The sequence below is a fragment of the Micropterus dolomieu genome, linkage group LG03 (genome assembly GCF_021292245.1).
Source record: "Micropterus dolomieu isolate WLL.071019.BEF.003 ecotype Adirondacks linkage group LG03, ASM2129224v1, whole genome shotgun sequence".
NCBI lineage: Eukaryota > Metazoa > Chordata > Actinopteri > Centrarchiformes > Centrarchidae > Micropterus > Micropterus dolomieu.
This window is the reverse complement of record NC_060152.1, coordinates 892337-918110: the sequence shown is the minus strand read 5'-3', so window position 1 is coordinate 918110 and position 25774 is coordinate 892337. Positions and strand designations below refer to the sequence as shown.

The 25774-nt window shown below is 39.9% G+C and overlaps 2 protein-coding genes across 2 annotated transcripts in view; one reads left to right on the top strand and one right to left on the bottom strand.

Moving 5' to 3' along the window:
- Positions 1-45: 45 nt before the first annotated feature.
- Positions 46-16041, bottom strand: rbm42 (RNA binding motif protein 42). Its single transcript, XM_046046137.1, has 13 exons — positions 15899-16041; positions 12479-12660; positions 11935-11991; positions 10409-10544; positions 10167-10236; positions 8455-8517; positions 6735-6889; positions 6352-6522; positions 5838-5969; positions 3797-3914; positions 3370-3467; positions 1018-1114; positions 46-280 (listed from the first exon to the last, which is right to left on the bottom strand). Exons 3-13 carry the CDS (start codon positions 11988-11990, stop codon positions 168-170), a joined length of 1209 nt encoding a protein of 402 aa, XP_045902093.1. The 5' UTR covers position 11991; positions 12479-12660; positions 15899-16041; the 3' UTR covers positions 46-167.
- A 957-nt stretch (positions 16042-16998) lies between these two features.
- The window catches only part of LOC123969035 (aldehyde dehydrogenase, mitochondrial-like), a 39913-nt gene continuing 31137 nt past the window's right edge, over positions 16999-25774 (top strand). The window contains exons 1-2 of the mRNA XM_046046134.1: positions 16999-17219; positions 19246-19350. Coding sequence (XP_045902090.1) covers positions 17100-17219; positions 19246-19350 — 225 coding nt within the window. The 5' untranslated portion in view covers positions 16999-17099. The remainder of the gene's footprint in view (positions 17220-19245; positions 19351-25774) is intronic.

Below are 25774 nucleotides of genomic sequence, written 5' to 3'. Positions count from 1 at the left end.
ATATTCAGGTCAATGCATCCAGTAAAATTAAACAGTGTCCATGTGAACGACTTAGAAATGGTTTTATTTGAGGGAAGGAAAAATAACAAAAAAAAAAAAACATGTCAGTGCAACTCCTGATTGGACAGATCATGCTCTTACTACTGTTATCTGTCCACTTACATAAACTATCTGAGGCCCAGCTTCTTCTTCTCTTTGTGTTTTTTGCGAACCACCTCGATGTTGCGGTCCTTCCACATGCTCTTCCTCAGTTTGATGGGGCGGCTGCCGACATATTTACCTGGACAAACGAAGAGTGACATAAATATTGCTTGTAATAAATCCTTTTAAAATCATTATCACACCACATCAAATAGGGCTTCTACAAATAGTAACAGCTGAATAAACATTCTGCAAGACTAAGCTTTCTGTAATTGAAAAAAATACAGCCTTTTCCAGGTGCTCTATGACCCATTTAGCTGGAACAGACTGTAGCGTTTTCCCCAGCTGAGAAAATATTAGCTAAACAACAAAGGAAAGCACAAGCAAAGGGAAATATTTGAAACGTGTTTGATAGATATCTTAATATGGCTCGTTGATGAATCAGCTACAAGTCAAAAAAGTCAACAGGGAGTGGAGAAGCAGGTACGTGCGACAGACCTGATGTGCATCAAGTTAAACTCATCAATTCTCTCGAGCTGTCACAAAGTTAAAGATGGGTGATGTTATTGGGGGTATCGACTATTTTTTCATGGTACCAGTCTGACAAATGTAGAGATGGGATGCTGCGTATGTACAGGGCCTTATATTCTGTGCTGTACCCACACAGATGCAGCACTTACTAACCAGTGTCAAAGCTAAATTTACACCCTGGCAAAGAAACACAAATGCAAGGACAAAACATGGATGGAAGAATCAGTTTAAGTTGGACGTCAACCTGTTCAGTTTCTACGTCAAGGACATCCCTGTGTAAAATGCTACAAATGTTGAAAAAGCAGGTAGGTGAAAGAGGTTTAGCGTGTCTGTCAGGAGACTGACCGTTCATCTCTCTCATGGCTCTGACGTAGTCGTTTGGGTCCTTGAAGCTGACGAAGCCATAGCCTTTGGTTTTTCCAGTACGTTTGTCTCTCACCACCTGATGACAGAAATGATAGTGGTCATTTCCTTGTATCCTTGTTCAGCACACAGACGCACACAAGCAGAGGTGGAAAGAGTACAAAAATATTCTACTTACGTAAAAGTCCGATTACTTTCATGAACTTTTACTTTAGGTACAAGTAAAGTTACTGTTATAAAAATCTACTCAAGCAAAAGCAACTCATTTAAAATTTACTTAGTTACTTTTTGGACCTCCTTAAATAATTTATTTATATTGATTTAATATTATTTATACTTGTTAATTAAATTGCACTCTTGCGATTTGATAAGGGAACAAAGCCATATGGCGCTTTAAATTTTAGTCTGACAGAAACTTGGGCAAATCAATGGCAAAAAATGAGATTTTCTGTTATGAGAATGTTTCGCTTCATTAGGAAACTGGTGGAACAGATTAGACTCTGGCGGGCTGCACTGGACTGGGAAAACAGGAAACACTGGACTGTATATGAAGTCATATCCTATTTACATTCAAACAGGTGGTTATTTTAATGGGATATCATAAGCGTTAGTATAATAAATGACAAGTAACCAGCAGGTTACTAATGCCAACCAACACTGTCATTTGGCTATTTGGAGCAAAGCATCTTACCAAACCATGAAAACATTATTGCCCGTTATTGTGCATGAGACACCTGTAACATTAGTTAGGCTACTGGTGGTAACGGATACCTTTTAATACCACAGGGCACAGAAGTCTGGGCAGCTAAACAAACTACTGTCAGGCAGTTAGTTATTTTCCATAATTATGTACAATATGCTGCACACTACATGAGTCTGCCTGTGCAGCCTGTCGCCTGCAGCTCTTTATCTAACAGCTCACTGTGTCTGCTGCTCCTGACTGTTGCATTACTCACTACAATATGTCAAACTGGTCCGCTGTCTAAGAAACTGTTGAAAATGATGATTGTCTTGTTGTGTAGCCTTATTGTAGCGGTCTGCATGACAGCGGTCAGCGCTGATCTCACTTACAAAAAGATTGCATTTCCTGTGACTACTTCAAAATAATGGTCAACTTGTGTTCTGCCAGATAAATGCTTTTAATGTGAAGCTGCAGCAGCAGGAAATAGAGCATTGCAACTTAATAGAGCATTTTTTCACAGTTAACACTGCATGATAAAGCTGTTCTGTTGCTCTTGAAGCAGTTTCGAGTTTTTCCTTGCACTTTTTTTTACCCAGTAAGGGATGTGATTGAAAATGCAGCGAAGTACAATACTTTAAACAAAACATACTTAACTAAAAGTAAAATTACATGTTTAAAAAACTACTTCAAAAAGTACAAGTTGTCAAATGGATTGAGATCCCAGCGCTCAAAGTACACAAAAAAGCTACTCAATTACAGTAAGGTGAGTAATTTTAATTTGTTACTTGCCACCTCTGCACAGGGCTGGAAATGAATTTTCGCCAAGTGCCTACCGCGGGTAGATTTTCCATTTGGCGGCTAAATGTTGGAAGGCTACCCGCCACATTGGTGGGTAAACGTATTCATGATACGGCCATATAATATCTATTTGACGGTAATTAAAAGCAGACTGACGTACCTGTTTGTTTTGTGTCACACTTAAATTTGTCTATGCTGTACCCAGGGATCTAAAATTGTGTAACACACGGATTAGTGAGGTATGTTCATTTCATGTTACTTAAGTTTGATTTGCGTAGATTTATGAATATAAGAGGTTTAATATACATCCCTTTCAGTTTTCATGACAAAGTTACAGAGGAGGGTTGTTGCCTTTGATGTCTTTGGCTGTACATTCTTAAATGTAAGCAGAAAGAGTATTTATATTTGGAACTCCTTTATGTCGTTGAAACATGTATTTACAACTTAATTTTAATATTAATAATATTATTGAATTTATTTTTATTAAATGATGCATTTATTACATTTGTATTTTTATCATTTACCTATGTATTTGATTCTATCTAAAACCTTCCAGATGTGTGGAACCGGGTTGAGATGTGGTGACTGTAAAAGGCTGCAGCATTTTATTCACATCATGCTCAAACTGTTCAGGGAGCCTTGCTGCACAGAGGTATTTGTATTTGATTTGATGTAGTTTCTCCACTCTTTTTCAGGTCCGTAGATGTTGTATTTAGCATAATTCATGTGACTGATAGTAAAATGTTCTAGGAACTGATGACAAAAACCACAGAGAGCTAGGCTGTACACTTTTCTTCAGTATTTTAGTGATCACCCAAGGTAAACAAGGCAAATAAGCAGAAAAATAACCCAACCTTAGCTTTGAGGAAAGACGGGTATCTACTGAAGGCTCTGGCCAGAATGTCATCGTTGACCTCATTACCAAGATCACCGCAGAATATACGGAAATCATCTGCAACAAGGAGAAGAAACAGGATTGACACAAACACGAGAAGAACACAGACAGACAACATTACCTTTATCCTGCAGCAGGTACTCAGTGCTGATAAATGAGTGAGTGATTACAAATAACATTTTGACCGCAGGCCCAGTAAGAAACAGTCAGAACAGCAGAGGTCAGTGTTTAATGTTACCTTTGCTAGGGGACAAATGTCATTATTTGTGATTCCTGTTTAAGCAGCATTTCCTAGTTTATGTTACATAATATTTATCTATATCATAAAGTCTCTGGCTGTTTTAGCTGAAGACTTTATGTCTTCCGGTCCCTGCAGCTGTTTGTACCTGGATCCCACTCCAACAGACTGGGGTCCTCCCAGCTGGTCCCTGCTGCAGTGCGGATACATTTCTTCACCTTCTCCGCCTTTGCTTTCTTTTTGTCCTCTGCAGGACTCTCCACAGGCTGAAACAAACACATACAGGCACATATGTCACATCATGTCCTTGATATATGTTGTTTAAGGTTGAACGTATCACAATATTTTGCTTAGTTTGCTGACAGGAAAGAGTGTGCGTTCTCAGAATAAGTTTTGCTTTCCCTCGCAATAACACACAATGAAAATATGTGCCATAACGCTCGCCAAGCGGCTACTACGACACTCCAACACACATGTTGCCAAGCTGGTCGGCAACATGTGCAGCTGAAAGGAAGCCGTGTTTACTGTCTTCTCGCTCACCCGCCCTTCTCTGCTTCTGATTGGCTAGTAGTCCTTAACTAGAAACTGCGCATGTGCAACTCCCAACAAAGATCATTTAAAGACAAGATGTATCACTCCATAGCTAAAACGAAGCCTTCAACACAGGGTGAAAAGAGGAGCTGCAGCAATGTGCAGTATGACAAAAATATGGTGTTTTTTGAAAATTAAACCATGTAAACCTGTTCTGGTACAACCACTGAATAGGATTTTGGAAATGAGCAGAATACCCCCTCTTTAAATGTAAGTAGCAGTTCATTTCTATTGATTGGGATTATGGTGTGCGTAAGAATTGATAAAAATTAAATGGATCTATGGTCTAATTTGTTAAATAATATGATGAAGTACAAAGACTAAGGTCTAAACCTGCTATATAAGAAAAGTGCAAAGAAATAACTTCTGTTATGAATTGGTGCTTTATAAATGAAATTGACTATGCTTTCGGTTAATCATTTGACATATTTATGGTACCTTAATGTGCAAATACTTCACATGATTTAAAGGCTAGATTTATGATTTGTTTAGGCAAGATGTGATTTGTTTCTTACTTTGTTAAGAAACACAGCAATCATTATTCACATCATTGCCACCCATGTTTTTTTGGGTGGTTTATGACTCCAGTAAAAAATTAAAATTTACAACACTCACATTAAACTTCATTTCTTTGGGAAAACCGCCATGTAATATGTAATGATGTTATCTATCGCATTCGCTAACCTGCTGCTCTTTAAAGTCTTTGAACAAGTCTGCATGTCTATGGTGAAATGCTTTGCTAAGTTGGACATGTTGCCTCCCTTGGTCTCCGTGGGTATCAGGTTTCCTGATGATTTCTGCTTTGCAGAAGTTCAAGTGTTTCTATCCTTTGTCTATCACATTATAACTGATAAGGGTAAACACCTTAAATAAATAGTGGATTTTTCTGGGAAATTCAAATTTCCAGCTATGCATTTTAAGTTATTTATAATGTAGCCTATGGCAAAATATTTTTCCTTTTCCTATTTCAATGTGACAGTTGACCATTTCACAAAGCCAGGTCCATTAAAAAAAAAAAAAAAAAAAAATAAAAAATTGCTTTCCCAGTTTGGTGTGGTGTGCTTCACCGAACTAATGCTTCGAATTATGGGGGCAATGGGAGGGGTCTGACTCCCTAATTAAGACTTGGACCCCATTAAAAAGAGGCAAAAACAGTTCACGGGGATCTTTCTTACTTTTAATACATTTCCCATCTTCATGCCTCAAGAATCTTGAAATACGATTTCAGACTAGGGCTGTGACGATAATCACATTACCGCAAAACCACAGTAATGTGATGACTACAGCGGTGACCCATCACAGATTCATAAGAGAGCCAAAATTCATGCATGTTTTTTGTTACAAAGAATTATGTGCTCCAGTGATTCCATTATAGCAAAATAAAGAGTTGTAGGAATTATTGGAAACTCAAACTGTCAAGACCTACATGTTCTTTACAAGTGTATGTAAACTTTTGACCACAACTGTATGTCTGAATACTTTTGGCAATATAGTGCATTTTGCATCCATACTAAATCCTTCCTGAAGCCTAAGTATAAAGGAAATCATGAGAGCTTCAAAATTAACAGTAGAAAGCAAACTGCTGCTTTTTAATGTACCTCAGTGTGGGGGGGCTCAGGCTCAGGCATGCTTGGTCCAATGACGTTGTTTTCTTCTCTCTCCTTCTTGTCCAGTAGACCTGCTGCCTTCACTGCTGCCTGCTGCTCTGCAACCCGTGCTGCCAGTTCTTCCTGAAAGATCCATATCAGACACACTCAGACTGGCTCATGAACATGCAATCTGATGGTACAACAGCAGCATACCTTCATTTGTGCCCCACCCCGTTTCAGATTTAGCAATACTCACTGCCCCCAACTTCCCCATTACTAAAACATACCAGAGTTATCATAGAAGTATTTTACCTTTATTCATCTAACATTTTTATTAAGTACGTTATTTTAAAAATATACAAACACATAAAAGGACTATTCATGTAGTTATCCTGTCACTAGTGTTCAAACACACGTGTCCAGGCAACATAAGCAAAATATAAACAAGAGATAGAAAAGCACACAACAAGCTCTCAGAAAACAGCAAATAAACATTATTTTGTATCAATTAAAAGGCAAATACCATTCTGGCTTGTCGCTGAGCTCTAATATCATTTCTTTTATGTCCAACATGGGCCGGAGGTGCAGAGTACACGGTAGGTGCTGCCTGGATGATTGACGGTGTCGGTTTGACGGGAGGCAGGGCTCCCTGTCTTGTCGTTGGTGCTGACACCATTGAAACCATATCACTGACCTGAGTGAGCCAAACCAACAAACACAAGGCAGGTCACAAGATAATTATGACACGAGAAATTAGGTTTCCCCCTGTATTATTTCTGTTTACAGAAACATTAACTGCTAGCAAAATCACAGCAAGACGTAAAGCAATATGTGCACACAGACCGACATTTTGAAAAATCTCCCACATACGGTGGCCCAACACTGTTTGCTTCAATGAGGTCTGACCTGAGGTGCAGCAGCCATGTTCTGAATGGGCTGAGAAGCACCCTGAGGTGTCTGGCCCTGCAGGGGAGGAGGGAGCATCATGGGAGGAGGCGGAGGAGGCCGGGGAAGAGGAGGTGCTATCGGAGGACCACGCATCATCTGAAGCCTCTGACCACCTATCAACACAGCGATAGGATAATAACATATATGAACTCCATTTTGTGAACAAAGGCAGAGACTAGCAGGTATGCTGGAAATTCAAATTCATTTAGTTGTCTAAATTCAGTCACAAACGCAAAAAGTGAGAAAGCCAGTCTCAGAATAGTATCATTTCATGTAGGGCTTGGGACCAACTATAGATTTATTGATCATAAATAAGTTATAATACCACAAAATCTTGGACATGGAATAAAAAACGATTGAGTTTTTGAACAAAATATACCATATAAATACATTAAAAATATATAGTATATACCGAAATCTCCCATCAAGAGGCTATCGTCTCTGCACGCAGTAGCAGAAACTAACACAAGCAAAACACAGCTCCTAATTCTGCGTTAAGACACAACTGCAACTTTATCACACAGGAACAGACAGTGCCATTATTGGCTTCACCCACAGTGTCAGGAAGAAAATAAATAAAGGCTCAGAAACATCAATAAACAAGACGCAGCGGTCTTTATGTCCCACAGAAAATCCCACAAATGAAGCTTCAGGTTACAATATCGCTAAGGGTGCAGAGATTCACAAAATCCACGGTTTGGTAAGTTTGATCCAGTAAAAAGAAAGAAATGTACATGATTTTTTAAATTTTTATTTATTAAATCTACCTTCATAAAAGGATGATATTTTTTGACTTGGAACAATGATGGAGCTATGACTGACCCGTCTTCTGGGGTGTCTTCTCAGCAGCATATAAAAACAAAACAGCGCCTTATAAAAACTAATCTGCCGTTCAGCAGTATGTGCTGCTACAGTCAGGTAGCTTTGACCTCCAGTCATCTGTGGTCAGAGCAACAGCGGGGACTTTGGATCACTGCTTCTCTATTTGGGCTTTTATTTTTTTGTACAAAGCAGGAATTACGGTCTTGATGTATTCCCCCTGATGTAACCTATTCTGGTATAGCAGATGCGACATACAGTCGCATCTAGCGTTTTTTTGCTAGAAAACGTAAAATGTACTTGGGGTAGGACACCTAAACCCCCCCACCACCAGCACCAAATGGATGCACCTCAGGCTTACACAAACCTAGAAATATGTTAAGCTATTGCATGCTCATGGACACACAGCACTGCTTCTGGAAGAATTTCAGAGACATGTTGTATTTGGGTTCTATATTCAGATATAGAGTAGGGCACAAACATTTTTTGCTTCACCTCCGCAGCTACAAATCCATCCTAGGTGAAACACTGAACTGCATGTTAACCTAACCATAACATTTCTGCTGATACTATTTTAAAGAGGAGACACTGCTAATAAGTGAATATACCAGTAAACTAGCACTCTAGTAGTATGTAGGGTAGATTTATTTCTCACAATATAACAGGTTATATAGTGAAAATAAGTTTGTAACACCCTTCTGCTACGTAGCAGAAAATATACAAATAATAATAATGCAATTATAAAAATGGTAAACAGAAATAAACTTTATTCAATGGAGCAATGCTGAGGATGAATTTTAACTTAAGAGTCTGATAGCTTGGGGGAAAAGGCTTCTCTGCAGTCTAGTAGTAGTCTTACCGGGTCTCTGCAGGATGTGTGGGACAAAGGCTGGTCTCAACATGGGAGGACGTACTGGAGGGACTGAGACAGACACAAGTCACACAGTGAGCGTAAATAAAACATCTTCAACCATCCCCTCATTGAAAAAAGACAACAGTCTTTTAAAAAGTTTAAATCATTAATGTGCGAACACGGGTGCATCTCAGAATATTACTATATTGTGGAAATTTTTTTTCTGTAATTTTATTCAAAAAGCGAAACTTTCATGTATCTTACATTCATTACAATCAAGTGAAATATTTCCTTTTTGTTTGAATCTTGATGATTACGGCTTACAGCTCATGGAAATCCATATCTAAATATTATAGAATAAAGAATGGATGAAACAGAAATGTCGAGCTGAGAAGAACCTTTCATCTCTAAGTCTGGTTCAGTACACACAACCACAGGGGAAGACGTCTGACTTGACAGTTGTCCAGAAGACACTCATTGACCACCTCCACACGAAGGGTAACTCACAGAAGGTCACTGCTGAAAGGGCTCTCTGTACGCAGAGTGCTGTATCAAAATATATATATGGAAAGTTGACTGGAAGGTTTAAGTGTGGTAGGAAAAGAGTACTGTCAAGCAAAGCCAATTCAAGAACTTGGGGGAGCTTCACAACGAGTGGACTGAGGTCCACCAGGAGATTTTAGACCACTTCATGCTTCCATGGAGATGCTGATTTCCTTTTCCAGCAGGACTTGGCACCTGCCCACAGTACCAAAACCACTAGGAACTGGTTTGCAGACCACGGTGTTACTGTGATTGAATCTTTCGAGAGTGTTTCCCATACATGGATTTATTTGTGGCAGCCCACCAAAATATTAATGCTGACTGCCACATATTGATTTTTTTTTTACCATTTAAAATGGGTAAAATCATATTTGACTGCAGTGCTGCACACAGCGCATATATTCGCTCCTGCGCAGGCACGCCACAGTTACATTGCCATTCTGTGGGAAACACTGATGGGGTATTGCCAAGAGTATGATGAGAGAAATGAGACCCAACAATACAGACGAGCTGAAGGCCGCTAACTGGGCTTTGTAAGACCTCAGCAGCCACAGGCTGATAGCCTCCATGCCACACCACTATGATGCAGTAATTCATGTAAAAAGGAACCCCGAACAAGTACTGAGTGCATAAATGAACCCTTTTCAGAACTTTTTCACTTTTCTGCAACATTTCTGTATAGTAAATTATTTATTCTAATATTTTGAGTTCTGGGTTTTTGATTTCCATGAGCTGTAAGTCTTAATTATCAAGATTAAAACAAAAAAAAGGCCTAAAATATTTCACTTCATGTGATTTGAATCTAGAATACGCTAAAGTTTCACTTTTTGAATTATTTCACGGAAATAACTTTTCCACAATGTTCTAATCTTATGAGATACACCTGTATATGGGTACATTTTGCACAACTTTACAAAATAACAAATAAAAACTATTAGATAAACTAGATATAAGCTTGCTACACTATAAACTACATATAAGAAAAACTTTTTCCAGCTTTGTTGATATTACTGAGAGTGTCTGAGCCATGAACCTGCTGTGTGCCGAAACATGAGATTACAGTATCATTACACCCATAACTTTAAATGACTGAATGATGACAAACAGAGTATTTACTACATAGTATATTATTGCCAAACCCTAGTGAGTGCATGCATGTCAAAGTTTATGTTCACCTGGTCCCACAAAGGCTGGTGGTGGAGAACCAACAAAACTAGCAGCTCTGGCTTCTAATGTCTGTTGGACCTACGAAACAGGAAGACAGAGTGGAAGAAAGAGAGATGGCACAAAGAGAGAGAGAAGACAGGGTGACTGGTGTGCACAAAGCCATTTCCTCTGTCAGTAGCAGTATCTGCCTTTAGGACACACAGCTGTTTGGAGTACATTAATATCCATATACTACAACAATAGTACAAACCTGTCTGTAGGTGTTGGTGCCTATAATGGGTCGCACTACTGGAACTGCCGGGACAGAAAGAGCTACAGGTACTGCCTCCATTATAGGTGGGCTTCCTGACACTGGTACTGGACCACCAAGGACCTCCTGCTCAAAACTACAACAAGACAGATACAGAGACAGACTGACTGGGCTGTTTTACCAAAGCTGGAGCCAACATATTTTAAAATGAATGCATCTAATAGGGTTGGGCGATGCCTACAATAAAACATCGGCATGGACGATGATATCGGGTAGTGTGGGGGGTCGGGGTGCGTCTTATAAAGTCACGTGTTTCACACAGACTACACTCGGTAAAAAACTTGGCATTACGTTACAAGTCGCAGACGTATTCCAACAACCATAAAAAGAAAAAACAGACACCGTTTTCACACACAGGTAACTCGCTTCCTGCCCGTTGCCTCAAAAGTTCAATTATTTTGAACTTTATTGACACAATGTTGTACTGGTGTTTACCAGGCGCTGCTCCTGTCCTCTCTGTGCAGTTGTTTTGGCGAGGGCGGAGCTTAGCGGTTCCTCCGCACACACAGATTGATTTAATTTGTAATATTTTCTAATTGAATTGTTGAAATTTAAGTAATCCACCGCATGATTACATACTCTTTCTGATGACAAAATGTGCTTAAATTGTGAAACCCAGAATTCTGAAAAATGGAAACAGAAAAAAAAACCTAGGGGAAACTGTAATGCTTCAAAGACAAGCAAATATTCACAAACTATCCTAACTGGTGATAACAGAGCAGGAGGTGCTGCAGCTCTGACTGCAGAAGCTGGAGGGGAGATGGTGTTGATGATGTTTGGTGTCTCAGTAGAACACTGCGATAACGCAGCAACAACCTGAAATATGTTTGCTGAGGACATTTAATATGATTTATTTGAAATATTTCCTATAATTTCTATCCAAGAAATGTTTTTTAGTTTCACTTCACGTTATTGATATTCCTGTAGAAAGTTGATTTGTGTTTTGTTCCTCAATCACAACCTTCCTCGTAGCTTGTGTATATCCATTCCTATTTGTACAATTGCTCATTTGTTTGCAAAATAAACCACATGTATGGTAAAGTAAAGAATACATCACCCGTTTGCACCTAAAAACTGTCAATTCTGCTCCCCAGTGACCTCTCTCTGATTTTCCTGCAATACCACAATATTTTTTTCCTGCCTTGGATTCTTAAGAGTGGAATAATCTACACCTCGTCTGAGATCAGTTGTGTAAATTGTGCAGCCCAACATAAATGTCAACAGTCTGGAAAAAACAAAAATGGCTTGTGGTGTGAGCAGCAGAGCGTCTCCGAGATGTTCAATATCATGTTGTCTGTGTGGTTTAATGGATTATGGTAATAGTTGCCTATTTTTCCAAAATACTGCACCTCTTGGAGGTAGACCCACCTGACTTTCTCTATGCCCACCTACAATATAATTTCAAGCTACACCAAGTTAGAATTTAGAAATGTTGCTTTTTGGCCCCTGGGCGCAGCTGTACTCACAGAGCCATCTCTGCCTCCATCTCCTTCAGCCGCTCCTCTCCTGACTTGAGCGCCATGCTGTAAGACAAACAAACTGATCAAAGACCAGCCAAACATGTCTCAATCTAGCTAAGTGACTGAACAATGTGACAACTGAATACTTGGACACACCGGATAACGTTAAAATAACTTCACTGCAAAAGGGCCCACCTAAAAAAAATATAAGCCTTTAAGTAACATTATATCTTAGTTATTTAGATGCAAGTAATATGCACAAAGTTTTCTAAAGCAATGTAAATCATAACATTTCTTAATCTAACGTTAACGTTTTGCATAATCACAATAAGAACGTTGTCAATTTAGCATTAGCTAGCACACCAGAAGCTAGCTGAGCTAGCCATTAACCTAGCTCGACTGTATCAACAAGCTAACCACTACCGTTACCGCTGTGAAATTCACCCCAGTACCAGTTAACTTAGTTCCCTACTACAAAAAACAGGTTTAAATTGTAAATAATTATTAACTAGCTACTGTATGAACTGCGGATATAAGTTAACATTATTACTTTAGCGATGCGTTCTTCTTGAAGAATCCAAGTTGTAGTTGTAGTTTTTGTTTTCTTCTTCTTCTCCTCCTGCTGCTGCTTCTCCTTCTTCTACTTTAGATTTGTTTGGCAACCAGCATTTAGGAGCATTAACGCCACCTACCGGACTGGAGTGTGGAACAGATGATTTGCAGACTAGCATACTGGAAATCAAATGAACAAACAAAACCAGTTAAAATAAATAAAATAAAAATTGAAAATCCTATATCCTCTCCATTAATCCCATATCTTTCAGAAATTTAATGAGGCGTTTAGATATTCCCCATATTTTATCCCCAAGGAGGTTCTTGACAGTGAACTACAACTGCTACTATTTTCTACTCGACTCCACATAGCCTCTACACTCAACCAGCACATGTTGAATTGTCTCTAAAATATTCCATTTTACACAGTGTCCAGTTGGGTGTTTATCCATTTTAAGTGAGTGGTTAAGCCCTCTGTGTCCTATCCTTAGACGGGTAACGACTGTCTCTGTCTTCCGGCACCCACCCAGTTTTCTTCCCAGATCAACATGATTCTGTATACCGTAAAGATGTCTTCCAGTTTCATTTAGTTCCCAGTATTCCTGCCACATTTTTTGCATTTGCTCTTTAATGGCGACTTGCAATCAGATGGAGCATTATTGCCACCTACTGTATGCTAGTTAAATATGCCTTAAATTACTGTGCTGTGTCCAGTTTGTTGTAAATATGTGAGGATGCGTTTTAACACCATATTTCCAGAGTTATCTGCAAAAATAGTTTTAATGTCCCTTTGTTTAATTCCTTCACGTTCCAGTCCATCCCTTAAAGCCAGTCTTTTGTTTGGGTATTTAGTGCACACAACAGCACATGCTACACCGTTTCAGTTGACTGCATGCCTCACTAGTTCCAGTGGGATGTTTTCCAATAAGGTGCAGTGATGCATTTAACTTTGTGTGACCCAGTCTAATTCTGCTAAATTGACGCCGTTCTCTCCTGCTCTTCCCCAATGACTTTTCCTCCCCCACGTTTAGCTGAATTTTGTATAAATGTCTTCCTTTATTATCATTTTCCCATAGCCACTGCATCTTCTTAATCTTAATTCTTAATTTTGTTCCGTACATATGCTTTGATCTCTACTTTGCTTACTGGTACTGCCACCTCTACCCAATTTACTTTCAACCCATTTTTAGCTAGTGTGTGCCATCCCGTTCCCTTGGATGCCAATGTGCTGGGACCCAAAACTGAATATCAATCCCCAGTCTACTTACCCTTTATAAATATAATAAAATCCTTTCTGCAATTTGATGTAGTATTCTTGAGACTAGCCAAAGCTGCACTTGAGTCTGAACATATTAGCATTGCCATTGACTTCCTCTAGCCACTGTAATGCCAAACGAGATTGCCATTATTGATTTTCCATTCTCTGGATTGTAAATAAATGGACATCTCTCATGCAGCATAGTGTTCACATAAGCTTGCATATCAAAACGTTCTTGAACTTGAACGAACCTGTTTCAGAAAAGAAAAATCAACTATAGGCTGAGGTAGTAACCATGGTGGAACAGCTGGCATTAAAACAGTTGGACTAGTGACCCAATCATTGACTCCTAATTTCTTTGTTATATCCAATATTACATTGCAAAATACTTCCTTTTTAATTTTGCTGCTTTCCCAACATTCGTTCATATCCCTTTTTGTAGGATGTGTGTCCTTTTGACTTTGTAAATTTGCCCAATAATTGGCCCTCAACTGGTTTCTTCTTAGAATCAGTGGCATTTCTCCAACTTCCACCTGAAGCGCTGATATAGGTGTTGACTTGACTGCTCCACAGCATAACCTCAATGCTTGGGCCTGAATTTGAACCTTTTTAAAGATGTTCTAGCAGCTGATCCAAAAATAATACATCCATATTCTAGAACTGATCTAACTAATGTAATATAAATATTCCTTATAGCAACTCGATCAGCTCCCCAAATATTACCCGTTAACATCTTATAATGTTCAATACTTAACTAAAAGTTTTCACTCTGTCCAAGGTTTGATTGTACAATTTCAAACAAATATCTTATTTGATTTTCTTTCTTGTAAAAAAGATGGATTGAGATTTCTCGACAGATAACTTAAATCCCCACATCAAAGACCAATTTTCTTTCTGGACCTTCTTTACAACATTCCTCCCTCGTTTCCAAATTGCCCCATCATCAGCAAAAAGCGATTTCCCAATATCTGGGTTAACATTCTTTTAAACATCATTTATTATAATTCAAAACAATACTGACTAATGACACTTCCTTTTTTACATTATCAACTAAAAATGTATCTGACATAGAGTTCCTGCCAATTAAGAAATCTTTAATCCAGTTATACATTTTTACTACTGATACCCATTTTATCTAGCTTTATTAAATCATATCATACGCCTTCTCTGTATCGAAGAAAACAGCTACTACCTCATCTTTATTTTATTTATTACTTGTGGACATTTTCACTTTTCACAGTGTCACTGTTGTTGCCAGCGGTTTAGACATTAATGGCTGTGTGAAGTGTTATTTTGAGGGGACAGCAAATTTACACTGTTATACAAGCTGTACGCTCACTACTTTACATTGTAGCAAAGTGTCATTTCTACAGTGTTGTCACATGAAAAGATAGAATCAAATGTTTACAAAAATGTGAGGAGTGTACTCACTTTTGTGAGATACTGTATCTCTGAAATTCTTGTCCATTTGTAATAAGGCTTCTGGTATTCCATTGAAAGATAAGGAAACCCATGATGAAATGACTCACTAAACTGGGATGTTTCATCATTAGTTGCTAACACTTCATGCAGAGCAACGACTTGGATCGTCACTGTTTAATCAGCCTAGGCTTTCTGAAAGCATATTTGATGCCCTGAGATGAGAACGTGTTGTTATAGCCTACTGTTTACTGTGTCATGAGCAGCACAGGATCATTTCAAAGAAGCAAGTGAGGGAAACGTGGATGCATTTGAGAGAACTGAGAAGCACCCTTGGGGTACTCATCCCCATTGGCATTGCCAGGTAATTTTTCCGGGGCCACAGCCCCGGATGTAACTCAAAATAACATCAAATATATTTTCCGTATGAATATGTAATAATCTTTATGACGGAGCCTGTCTTGCAGGTTTCAAAGAACGGAGGCTACTCGCAATAATATTGCTACATTTGTTTGAAGTTCACGTAACGTGACCCTCCCAATCATTACTCAGCATGCCTGCATTTAGAGTGAGAGCTGCTCACAGCTTCAGGGCTTGTCAGTAACTAGTGAATTGTCCCTAGCAAAATTGTAATCAAAACATTTAGGCATAAATGTTGTCGGTCAGTTTCTAGTTCAGTGTATTTGCTACACAAAGGGTTAACAGTCTGCCGGAAAGTAGTGAGAGAATAACAGGACACACCTGACTGTGACACAGACACCTGTCGCTCTCTCTGCTGTCTCTGTCCCCTCGGTCTGAGACAGCTTTGCTTTGTCTCTGCTCCAACTTCCATCTGAAGCGGCTGTGAGCTGCACTTTATCAGAGGTGCTGAAGTTAACTGTGTGGATTTGTTGTGAGATTTCTGCCAGATCGCAGGTGTTTTGAGTTTCGGTTTTCCACCTCTGATGAAGATCAGTGCGCTCATCTCATCCAGATGGGTCCCAGATGGGCTCTGTGTCTGTTAGACGAGACTGTCTAAAGGGGGTAGCAGCCTACTACCATATCAGTAGAGCAATAAGGCATGGTAATACACAGCAGAGGGGCAGGTAGATTTTGTCAAAATACTATGACTTCATTCTCATTAGATTGCAATTTTATTCTCGTAATATTACACTTTTGTCTCAAAATATAATTCTGCAAATGTCACATGTAGAAACATATACAGTATGTGGGAGAGATTTAGAATATGCAGAAAGTTTGAAACATGAGCAGAAAACCTGCTGTTAAAGTCCAGGAGTTTCTAAATGAATTAAAATCAATTAATCTATCATTAAGGTGAAAAGGTGCCACATGGACATTTAAAGGGGTTACTTCAGTCGTGCCTGCATTTGTGTTGACTCAGCAGGGATGAAATTAAGTGGGAAAAGTTGATGCAGGAGAAACATATCTGACAGCAATACAAAATGTTTGTCACCTGAATTTTCTGTTTCCTTTTTTAAGTAAATAAAGACATTTCCTCAATAAATTGGCGCAGAAAAATCCACCATAATGCAGCAAATGAAGAGTTGAGAACATGAAAACATGAAAGATTACTGGGCTAGGCTAAGCCCCCCAGTGTTTCAAGAGCCTGGAAACGCCCCTGCTCATCCCTAAAATCCCCTTCCAAGTTCCGGATTTGCCACAAATGAAAATCTCCAAATGACGTTTTCGAATGAACTTTAACCTAGATCCAATAGCAACGTCATGGCCCTCCATTGACCTATTGTGGTTTTAAGGGTTTAACTGGAGACTCACATTACGCCCCCTGGCGCACCTTGGTCTACAGGCTGCAGTTGCGAGTCACGTGACCAGCTGACGTACAATAACTGTAGGTCCACAGGTCAGGCTCTGCCCAGGCTGCATAAACGTAGGCTGCGCTGCCACAGGTTGTTTCTGTCGCGTTTGCCGTGCAAGAAGCAGCATTATGCTCCGGACCGTGTTTTCTCACAGGGCCTTTCCCAGACTGAGCCGACTGTCAGGGTGCCATTACTCTGCAGCCACCATCCCAGCACCCAACCCCCAGCCCGAGATCCACTATAACAAGGTAACGTTATCACATGTGCTTACGTAATGTCCGATTATCCAACAAAAGTGTTATAGCGCTGCAAAACACAACGACCTGTGTCAACAATGGAAAGTAGCCTACCAGAGGTACAGGTCGGTCACTGCGCCACAAGTAATATACGACCACCCGTGCTGCTGCTAAGACCACAAGTGAAAACGTGCAACGTAAGAGCTGAGGTCCAGAATCCAGACGCACCAACTTTGTTTCGCCACTTCCTAATAATGTTACGGAGTGCTGCTACATGGTTTGTTAAAAAGCACTGAGGAGAGAAGAAAGTCAGAAAGGACTCTGTTTGTAAGCAGTCCAGACACCTATTGCGAAATCCTAAGAGGACGAGAAGTTTACACTGTGAGGTTTAATGGTAATTATTACCAGTGCGTCCATGTCATTTTAATAATATAACGTGATGGATTGGCCATTTCAGTGTTTACAGACTGTGCTCTGCTGCGTCAGCAAACCTATCCTTAAATATTATAGATCAAGACGCCCCCGAAGTTAGCTTCCGCTTCGCAGCTGCCGATTCCAAGTTTTTTTTTTTTTAAAACCTTTATTTAATAATCAAAATCAAGCCATTACAAATTTATATTGGGAACAAGTACACACAGTATCAATCCCACTTAAGCGAATAAAAATAATAAATAAATAACACACACAGAGTCCGTAATCAGTATGTGTATGATTTTGAGAACATTCAAGGCTTGTTTTGTTTTTATACATTTCAAAGCTTTCTTATACAGAATTAACTCCTTCATAAAAACCAAAACCAGAGGTCTTGATCTACACTTATGGATAAATTGTTTAGCCATACTAATTAAGTTATTATACATCAAGTCTAAAATTTTTATCCTCCAAATTAAATATAGCAGTACTCTAACGGTATTACTTGAGTCTTTTTCTGATATCTACTTTTGAACCGAAACCCAAAATATAATTACAAGCAAAAAAAACAAATGCTTCAAAGTTTCCATATCTGCATCACAAAAAGTACAATTATTCTATTATTCATCAATGTTAAATCTTTGTTTCAGAAACACATTACAAGGATAAATATCATTCTTTAGCTTTTGGTGAGATAGGAAGAATGAGGTATCTTGTTCTTCATGTCCTTATAATTTCTTTAGGATATTTTTTTCTTTTTAATTGTTAAGGGGAAAGGTTCAGAGGACGCCCATTAAAATGTTGTTTGCATATATTCTCTTCTTAAATTCCAGTTCAACTACCTACAAATACCTCATAAGGCAACATGCCTCTAACCAAGTTCACCATTGCCTGTGGGGTTGTCTTAATTACCAGAGAGAATTGTTTCTTTGTACACTTCACATTAAATGTTTTAATGAATACATTGTACTACAGAAAAATTCCCCCTTGAATCCATCAAATGTAAAATAGACCAGACACCTCTCTCTACCCAATCACAATGACATAAAGATTTTCCTTTAACCAAGATACACCCATTATTCCACATGGCACTACTATGTGGAGTAAAGTTGTGTTTATAAATCATTTTCCAATAAAGGAGGACTTCGTTGAAGGTCACTTCCTGTTGCCAGCAGGTGGTGCTATGATGGTGGGGGAACATTGGCATGTAGATGTGTTCAGGGTGGGATTCTGATCAAACATGTAAAGTTTGGTACAGATTTGATCATGTACAGTCAAGTTACAACAACTTCCTGTTTGATGGTGAAGTATAGAACTTCGCCGCCAAGTCACGGACAAGCCATTACACAAAAACACACAAGTTTTGAGGTGGATGTGACCAACCTGCTAGGAGTAGTACATGCAGTATTTCACAAAAGTGAGTTACACCCCTCACATTTTTGTAAATATTTGATTCTATCTTTTCATGTGACAACACTGAAGAAATGACACTTTGCTACAATGTAAAGTAGTGAGCGTACAGCTTGTAATTAATAATGTAATTTGACAAAAGTGAGTACACCCCTAAGTATTTTAGAAGTTTTGTTTTATTGACACATACCTAATTCCAGACATTTTTATTTTCCAGCTGTTTGTCAACAACCAGTGGCAGGATGCAGTGAGTGGGAAAACTTTCCCTACGATCAATCCAGCAACCGGTGAAGTCATCTGTCAAGTTGCTGAGGCTGATGAGGTAAACAAACTCTCCGATACATATAGAATTTCATTCACAATCAATATCTTCCAGTGAAGGTGCGGGGCATTTGGGTGTAACATTTACTGGAATTGGAAAGTAACATTAAGTTGAGATGGAACTGGATAGGTCCAGTTGAAATTCCACATGAAAAGCTGCAAATAGATTGGTAGATTGGACAATATACACTGAAGTTACAACAACTTCCTGGTTCATGGCGATTAATGTATTGTCTTAAGACTTTTCTCCCCAAATTCGAGGTGGATCTGGTTAACGCCGCTAGGAGGAGTATATCAAAGTATAAAAGGTGTATTATTATTATTTGTACAGCATCTTTCATAAATAAAATTAAGCTCAAAGAGCTTAAACAAGCAAAAAATAAGTAAATAAATAAATAAATAAACATACAATACAGCAACATGTACATAAGCCACAAGCACAAAACACAAGTATTAAAACTGGAAAAGGGTAGCAGAGACTATAATATGAAATGAATACATAAATAAAAATGTGTGGAATCAGTTAAAAGCACAAAAGTAGGTCTTGAGCTACTTTTTAAAACTATCAAGAGAGTTAGCTTCTCTTGTTTGTAATGGGAGTTTGTTCCAAGCCATTGGTACATAATAACAGAATGCTGCTTCACCAGAGATTTTTTACTGTTCATTCTTGGAACATTAAGCAGACAAGCATCAGAGGACCTGAGAGAGCGAGTTGCAATATAATCAGATAAAAGGTCAGATAGATAAGAAAGTGCTAAACCATGAAAACTAAAACAAGTAAAATAGCTTTAAAATCAATTCTAAATGCTGCAGGAGTGCCAGTAGAGAGCAGCTAAAACTGGAGTGATGTGTTCCCTCATTCCGGTTGAAACTCTTGCTGCTGCATTTGAATTACATGCTTTTGTTTTTAATGCACTAACAACTTTTTGGCATCTTCCAAGGGAAGGTAGGCTGTAACTAATAAAAAAAAAAAAAATGCGACCTTTGTAACACTGTTGAATTTTAAATCACATTTTAACTCAGAGTCAATAAGAACACCCAGGTTTTTGAGAACAATCTTTTCCCGTACAGACTTGGTCTTGTCCTCCATTTAGTTTTAGAAAGTTTTGGCTTAGTTGTGCCAGTTTCGTATGCATTATATGACATGATGTGATATTTACATGTGCAGAGACGATTTTATTATTTGAAAGGGGAGGGAGTGTCAGTGGGGGGCCCGGGCCTTGTTGATGAGTCTAGCTGCAGACGAGTAGAAGCTGTTTTTGTGGCGAGAGGTTTTTCGTCCTGATGGACCGGAGCCTCTTGCCAGAGGGGAGAGTCTGAAACCGTTTGTGGCCGGGGTGGGAGGAGTCAGCTGCAATCTTTCCTGCACGCCTCAGAGGCCTGAAGTGATTGAAGATTGCAGCCAATCACCTTCTCTGCAGATTCGATGCTTCTAGGGCTGGGGCGATTCATCGACGTAGTCGACTTAATCGATTACGTAAATACGTCGATTCGCAATACGTGCGTTGAAGCGTTGCAGCATCCTGTGTTAGTGGGATTCCCCTGGACAAGCTCCAGCTACAAGACCGCGCCTTCGACCGTCTAAAGTTTGGGAGTATTTCAGACAGACACTCAACAACGTGGTGCTCCGAGAGCTCTGTGAACTGGAAATAGCTTCACTGCAGCACAACTGCTGTCCACGAATACGTGAAGCAGCATGAACGCAAGCACAGCACATTATCAGCACGAGTACACGTAGTCCGTTAAAATGTATTTTCTGCCCCGCTACTGTCATGGTAATGTAACGTTACACCGTCATCTAATGTTCGGCCGTTTCATATTTTCTGTTTATTTAACAGCCACGTATGAGTGAGAAAACAGCTGAATCTAACATTACAGACAAGCTGTGACTGTCTGCACAGTCTGTGAATCGTCTCAGTTGTTTTCTTTGCCCCACACTTATGCCGAAATACATTTGATTATCATACTGCATTACTCAATATTGAAATAAATCCATGTCACAAACATATACAATTCCTGTGCAATAACCCAGTAACTCTCTCTAATCAGCCACCTGTTTACTGGTTACCACTTATTATTTATTAACCATTCTCTATTTCAGAGCTGTTCATACTGTTATATTGTCATATTGTATATACTGTATACCAATCCACCTACCTCAAGTCATAACCCCTGCACAAAATACTTACTTATACTTATTTATTCCAGCATCCTTTGCACTATACTTCATCGCACTGTGTACATGAGTACATGTATGCATGTATGTGAATAGAGTGAATAGAAACTGCACCTCTGCAGCTTCTAAAAATTAAAGTGGAGCTACCATGTGTTTGACTATCAATCAACTATAGGTAAGACTTGACAATTCTGTCAGGCTTTATAATAAAGCTGTGTGTCGTCTGCAAAAAAGTGGAAATTTCCATCCTCGTAGATTTTCAATCAGAGCTCACATTGAGGATATTGACAACCTTCACATGTGCTGTTTCTGTTCTATGTCCCTTTCTGAAACCAGACTGAAATTTATTGTGTATCTTTATTCTCATGTAAAAACATATCTAATTGTTCATGCACCTTTTCCAGAATCTTACCAAAAATGGCAGATTATGGCCAGTAGTTCCTTAGCACCAAGGGCCTGACTGAGGCTGTTTTAAATGAATCAGAAAAAATACTAGACTCTAGAGAGCAATTTACAATGTCTGATGCATCGTCAATTAAACAATCTAAGACTTCTTTAAAACATGTGGTAAGATTGTATTTAAGGGGCAGGTAGATGATTTCATCTGCATGATGGATTTTATGGAGCTCTGCTCCACTGATTCTGCAGGAATCAAAGTTAACCCGAGAGGTGTTGAGGGTTTGGCTACTTGAGGTAATAGTATTATTAATAATTCCAGTTTGGATGTTGATTATTATTAAAAAATTACGCAAACTCATCACATCTTAAGTAACGTTGGACATAGCTGGGCAAGAGACTGGGGGGATTTATGCGACGATTAGCTTGAACTTTTGGGTTGTTCCTGTTTTTGTTGATGAGGCCAGAGAAATAGGCTTGTCTTGCACAACGCAGGGGCGGCTGTTGCATGTTAATCGGAAGGTCGGCGGTTCAATCCCTCCAGGCTGCATGTCGAAGTGTCCTTGGGCAAGATACTGAACCCCGAATTGCCCCTAGTGCCTGTTCCACCAGTGAATGTGTGTGAATGATAGTTTCTGTTTGAGCACTTAGGCTCAGTGTATAAATGTGAGTAAATGCACATGTAGTGTAAAAGCGCTTTGAGTGGTTGAAAAGACTAGAAAGGCGCTATACAAATACGGAGCACTTACATTTACGGAGCTTTGTTATAAACAGCTACAGAGCTTTTGAAGGCGTCTCCATGGACTGTGAGACTGCTCTTTCTCCCCACTACCTCTGCTCTATGACACTCCCTCTTCAGCATTGTGTATGTTCATTCTTCCAAGGAATAACAATGGACTAGCATTTCTTCTTGGTTTTCAGAGGGGCAGCAATTTTGAGGGCCGAGTGTAGTTTGAGATTGAAATGCTTCACTTTATCATGCACTGAGGTAACAGCAGAGAAGGTTAGGAGTGCAGGTGTTTTGCACATTCAAAGGCTGATAAAGATGCATCTTTTAATAATCATGTTATTCTCTGATTTTAGCAGGGTAAGAAACAGTCATGTTAAACAAACCGTAGTGATCTGATAAACCAGTATCAACAATTCTATCAATGGTATTGTTCAGACATTACCAAATCTAGGGTGTGGCCACATTTGTGTGTTGGCTCAACGACATGCTGAATAAAATCAAAGGAGAAGAAAAGCTGTAAAAGGTCCTTAGCCTTGCTATCAGAGACATTGTCAACATGCAAATTTAGGTCCCCAGAGATGAGAATTACGTCATAATTAATTAAGCATATAGACATTAGTTCTGATATTTCATGTATAAATGAAGCTGTGTGCTTGGGGGGCCGATAGATGGTGATTAGTAAGATGGAAGAATCGTTATTGAGTAAGATTGCCTGATATTCAAAAGATGAGAAACTGCCAAGTTTTACAAATGCTTACATTTGAAGGTATCTGGAAAAAACTGCTGCCAGCCCTCCTCCCTTCTTCCCATCACTTATGGTATGGATAAAGTTGTAATTAGGAGGAGATGCCTTGGATAAAAGGGAAGCGCCATCGGGGCCAAGCCAGGTTTCTGTATTATTAATAAAGTCTTATTAGTAAGTGCCCTGATGTTTAACAGAGCCATCCTTTATTTTATTTTTTTCTTCATGGCTAAGCTCATCAATATGGTGTTGGCATTTAAGAGGGACAGGAACCATGTGAGACTTTCTCTGACAAACATTATTTGCCCTGCACTCCCTACTGGAGATAATAGCCTGAATATTGCGAACATCATGGTGCTTAGAACTACAACAGTTTGTCGGGGTGAGAGACAAGAGAGGCCGGTAGGGGGAGCTAGCGTTGGGAAGTGGGGCTTAATTGTGCAGCTGTCGACATGGAGTGAGAATGACCATCCATGGAGGTGGTGTGTGTGGAATAAACAGTCAGTCACGTGGAGCGCACTATGCAGTGTGCTGAATGTTAGCAGACAACATGTGGCTGCCTACTCTGTTTGGATGAACTCCGTCAGATCTAAAGAGGGATGAGCGGTTCCAGAACAAATTAAAATTGTCTATGAAACCAAGGCAATAAGTTTTACAGGCAGACTACAGCCAGCCGTGGAGGTAAAGGAGTCAAGTGTGGGGATAGGGCCTGAGATAAAATGATTAACAAAACATGCCATTCTGGAACACTGGACATATTGAACCCAATTGATATCTTGCCCTAAGCCATGAATATAATTGGCAGATAGCTCTTCACTGAGACAAAGCTGATGCAGATCAAATCCAAGACCAAATCCAGACTCTGTGACCACGGTCTAGGAATAGAGAGAGGACAACACAAGAAGTCCTGGCTGCAAACAGGTGAAAGAGTCTGTGGTGTATTTGTGTATTTGCTTTAATAGTACAATTTTAAATATTCAATGGGGTTGCAGCGATATTTATCATACCATAAACATTTGCTAATTACTGTTTTTTTTTTAAAAAAACGCACATGCTCTTCTTCTTGGCTACTGAGAAGTGACTCAACTGATCTCCATCCCCGCTAAAAGAAACTAAAATCCGTAGCTTGGATTACTTTGGGTATCCAAAAAAATTAACCTTCCTTGAATGCCAACAGCTGTATCATGATGTCTACACATTATGAAACAATTAAATATCCCCCAGCTATCACCAGCAAAACTGCAAAAGGAAAACAAACAGTATTTTGAGACAGACCAGAAATCCTATTCCTTGACCACTACAAAGATGGAAGGTCTTGATTATTTGGTTTCAAAACCAAATTGGAAAAAACAAAACACTGTACAACATCTTTTGAGCTTTGTGTTTTTCTAACTAAAAACCCACTGATGTGGCGTTGGTGGATGGAGCGAGACATGATGTCCCAGATGTGCTCAATTGGATTCAGGTCTGGGGAACGGGCGGGCCAGTCCATAGCATCAATGCCTTCCTCTTGCAGGAACTGCTGACACACTCCAGCCACATGAGGTCTAGCATTGTCTTGCATTAGGAGGAACCCAGGGCCAACCGCACCAACATATGGTCTCACACGGGGTCTGAGGATCTCATCTCGGTACCTAATGGCAGTCAGGCTACCTCTGGCGAGCACATGGAGGGCTGTGCCCCCCCAAAGAAATGCCACCCCACACCATTACTGACCCACCGCCAAACCGGTCATGCTGGAGGATGTTGCGGGCGGCAGAATGTTCTCCACGGCGTCTACAGACTCTGATACGTCTGTCACATGTGCTCAGTGTGAACCTGCTTTCATCTGAAGAGCACAGGGCGCCAGTGGCGAATTTGCCAATCTTGGTGTTCTCTGGCAAATGCCAAACGTCCTGCACGGTGTTGGGCTGTAAGCACAACCCCCACCTGTGGACGTCGGGCCCTCGTACCACCCTCATGGAGTCTGTTTCTGACCGTTTGAGCAGACACATGCACATTTGTGGCCTGCTGGAGGTCGTTTTGCAGGGCTCTGGCAGTGCTCCTCCTGCTCCTCCTTGCACAAAGGCGGAGGTAGCGGTCCTGCTGCTGGGTTGTTGCCCTCCTACGGCCTCCTCCACCTCTCCTGATGTACTGACCTGTCTCCTGGTAGCGCCTCCGTGCTCTGGACGCTACGCTGACAGACACGGCAAACCTTCTTGCCACAGCTCGCATTGATGTGCCATCCTGGATGAGCTGCACTACCTGAGCCACTTGTGTGGGTTGTAGACTCCGTCTCATGCTACCACTAGAGTGGAAGCACCGCCAGCATTCAAAAGTGACCAAAACATCAGCCAGGAAGCATAGGAACTGAGAAGTGGTCTGTGGTCACCACCTGCAGA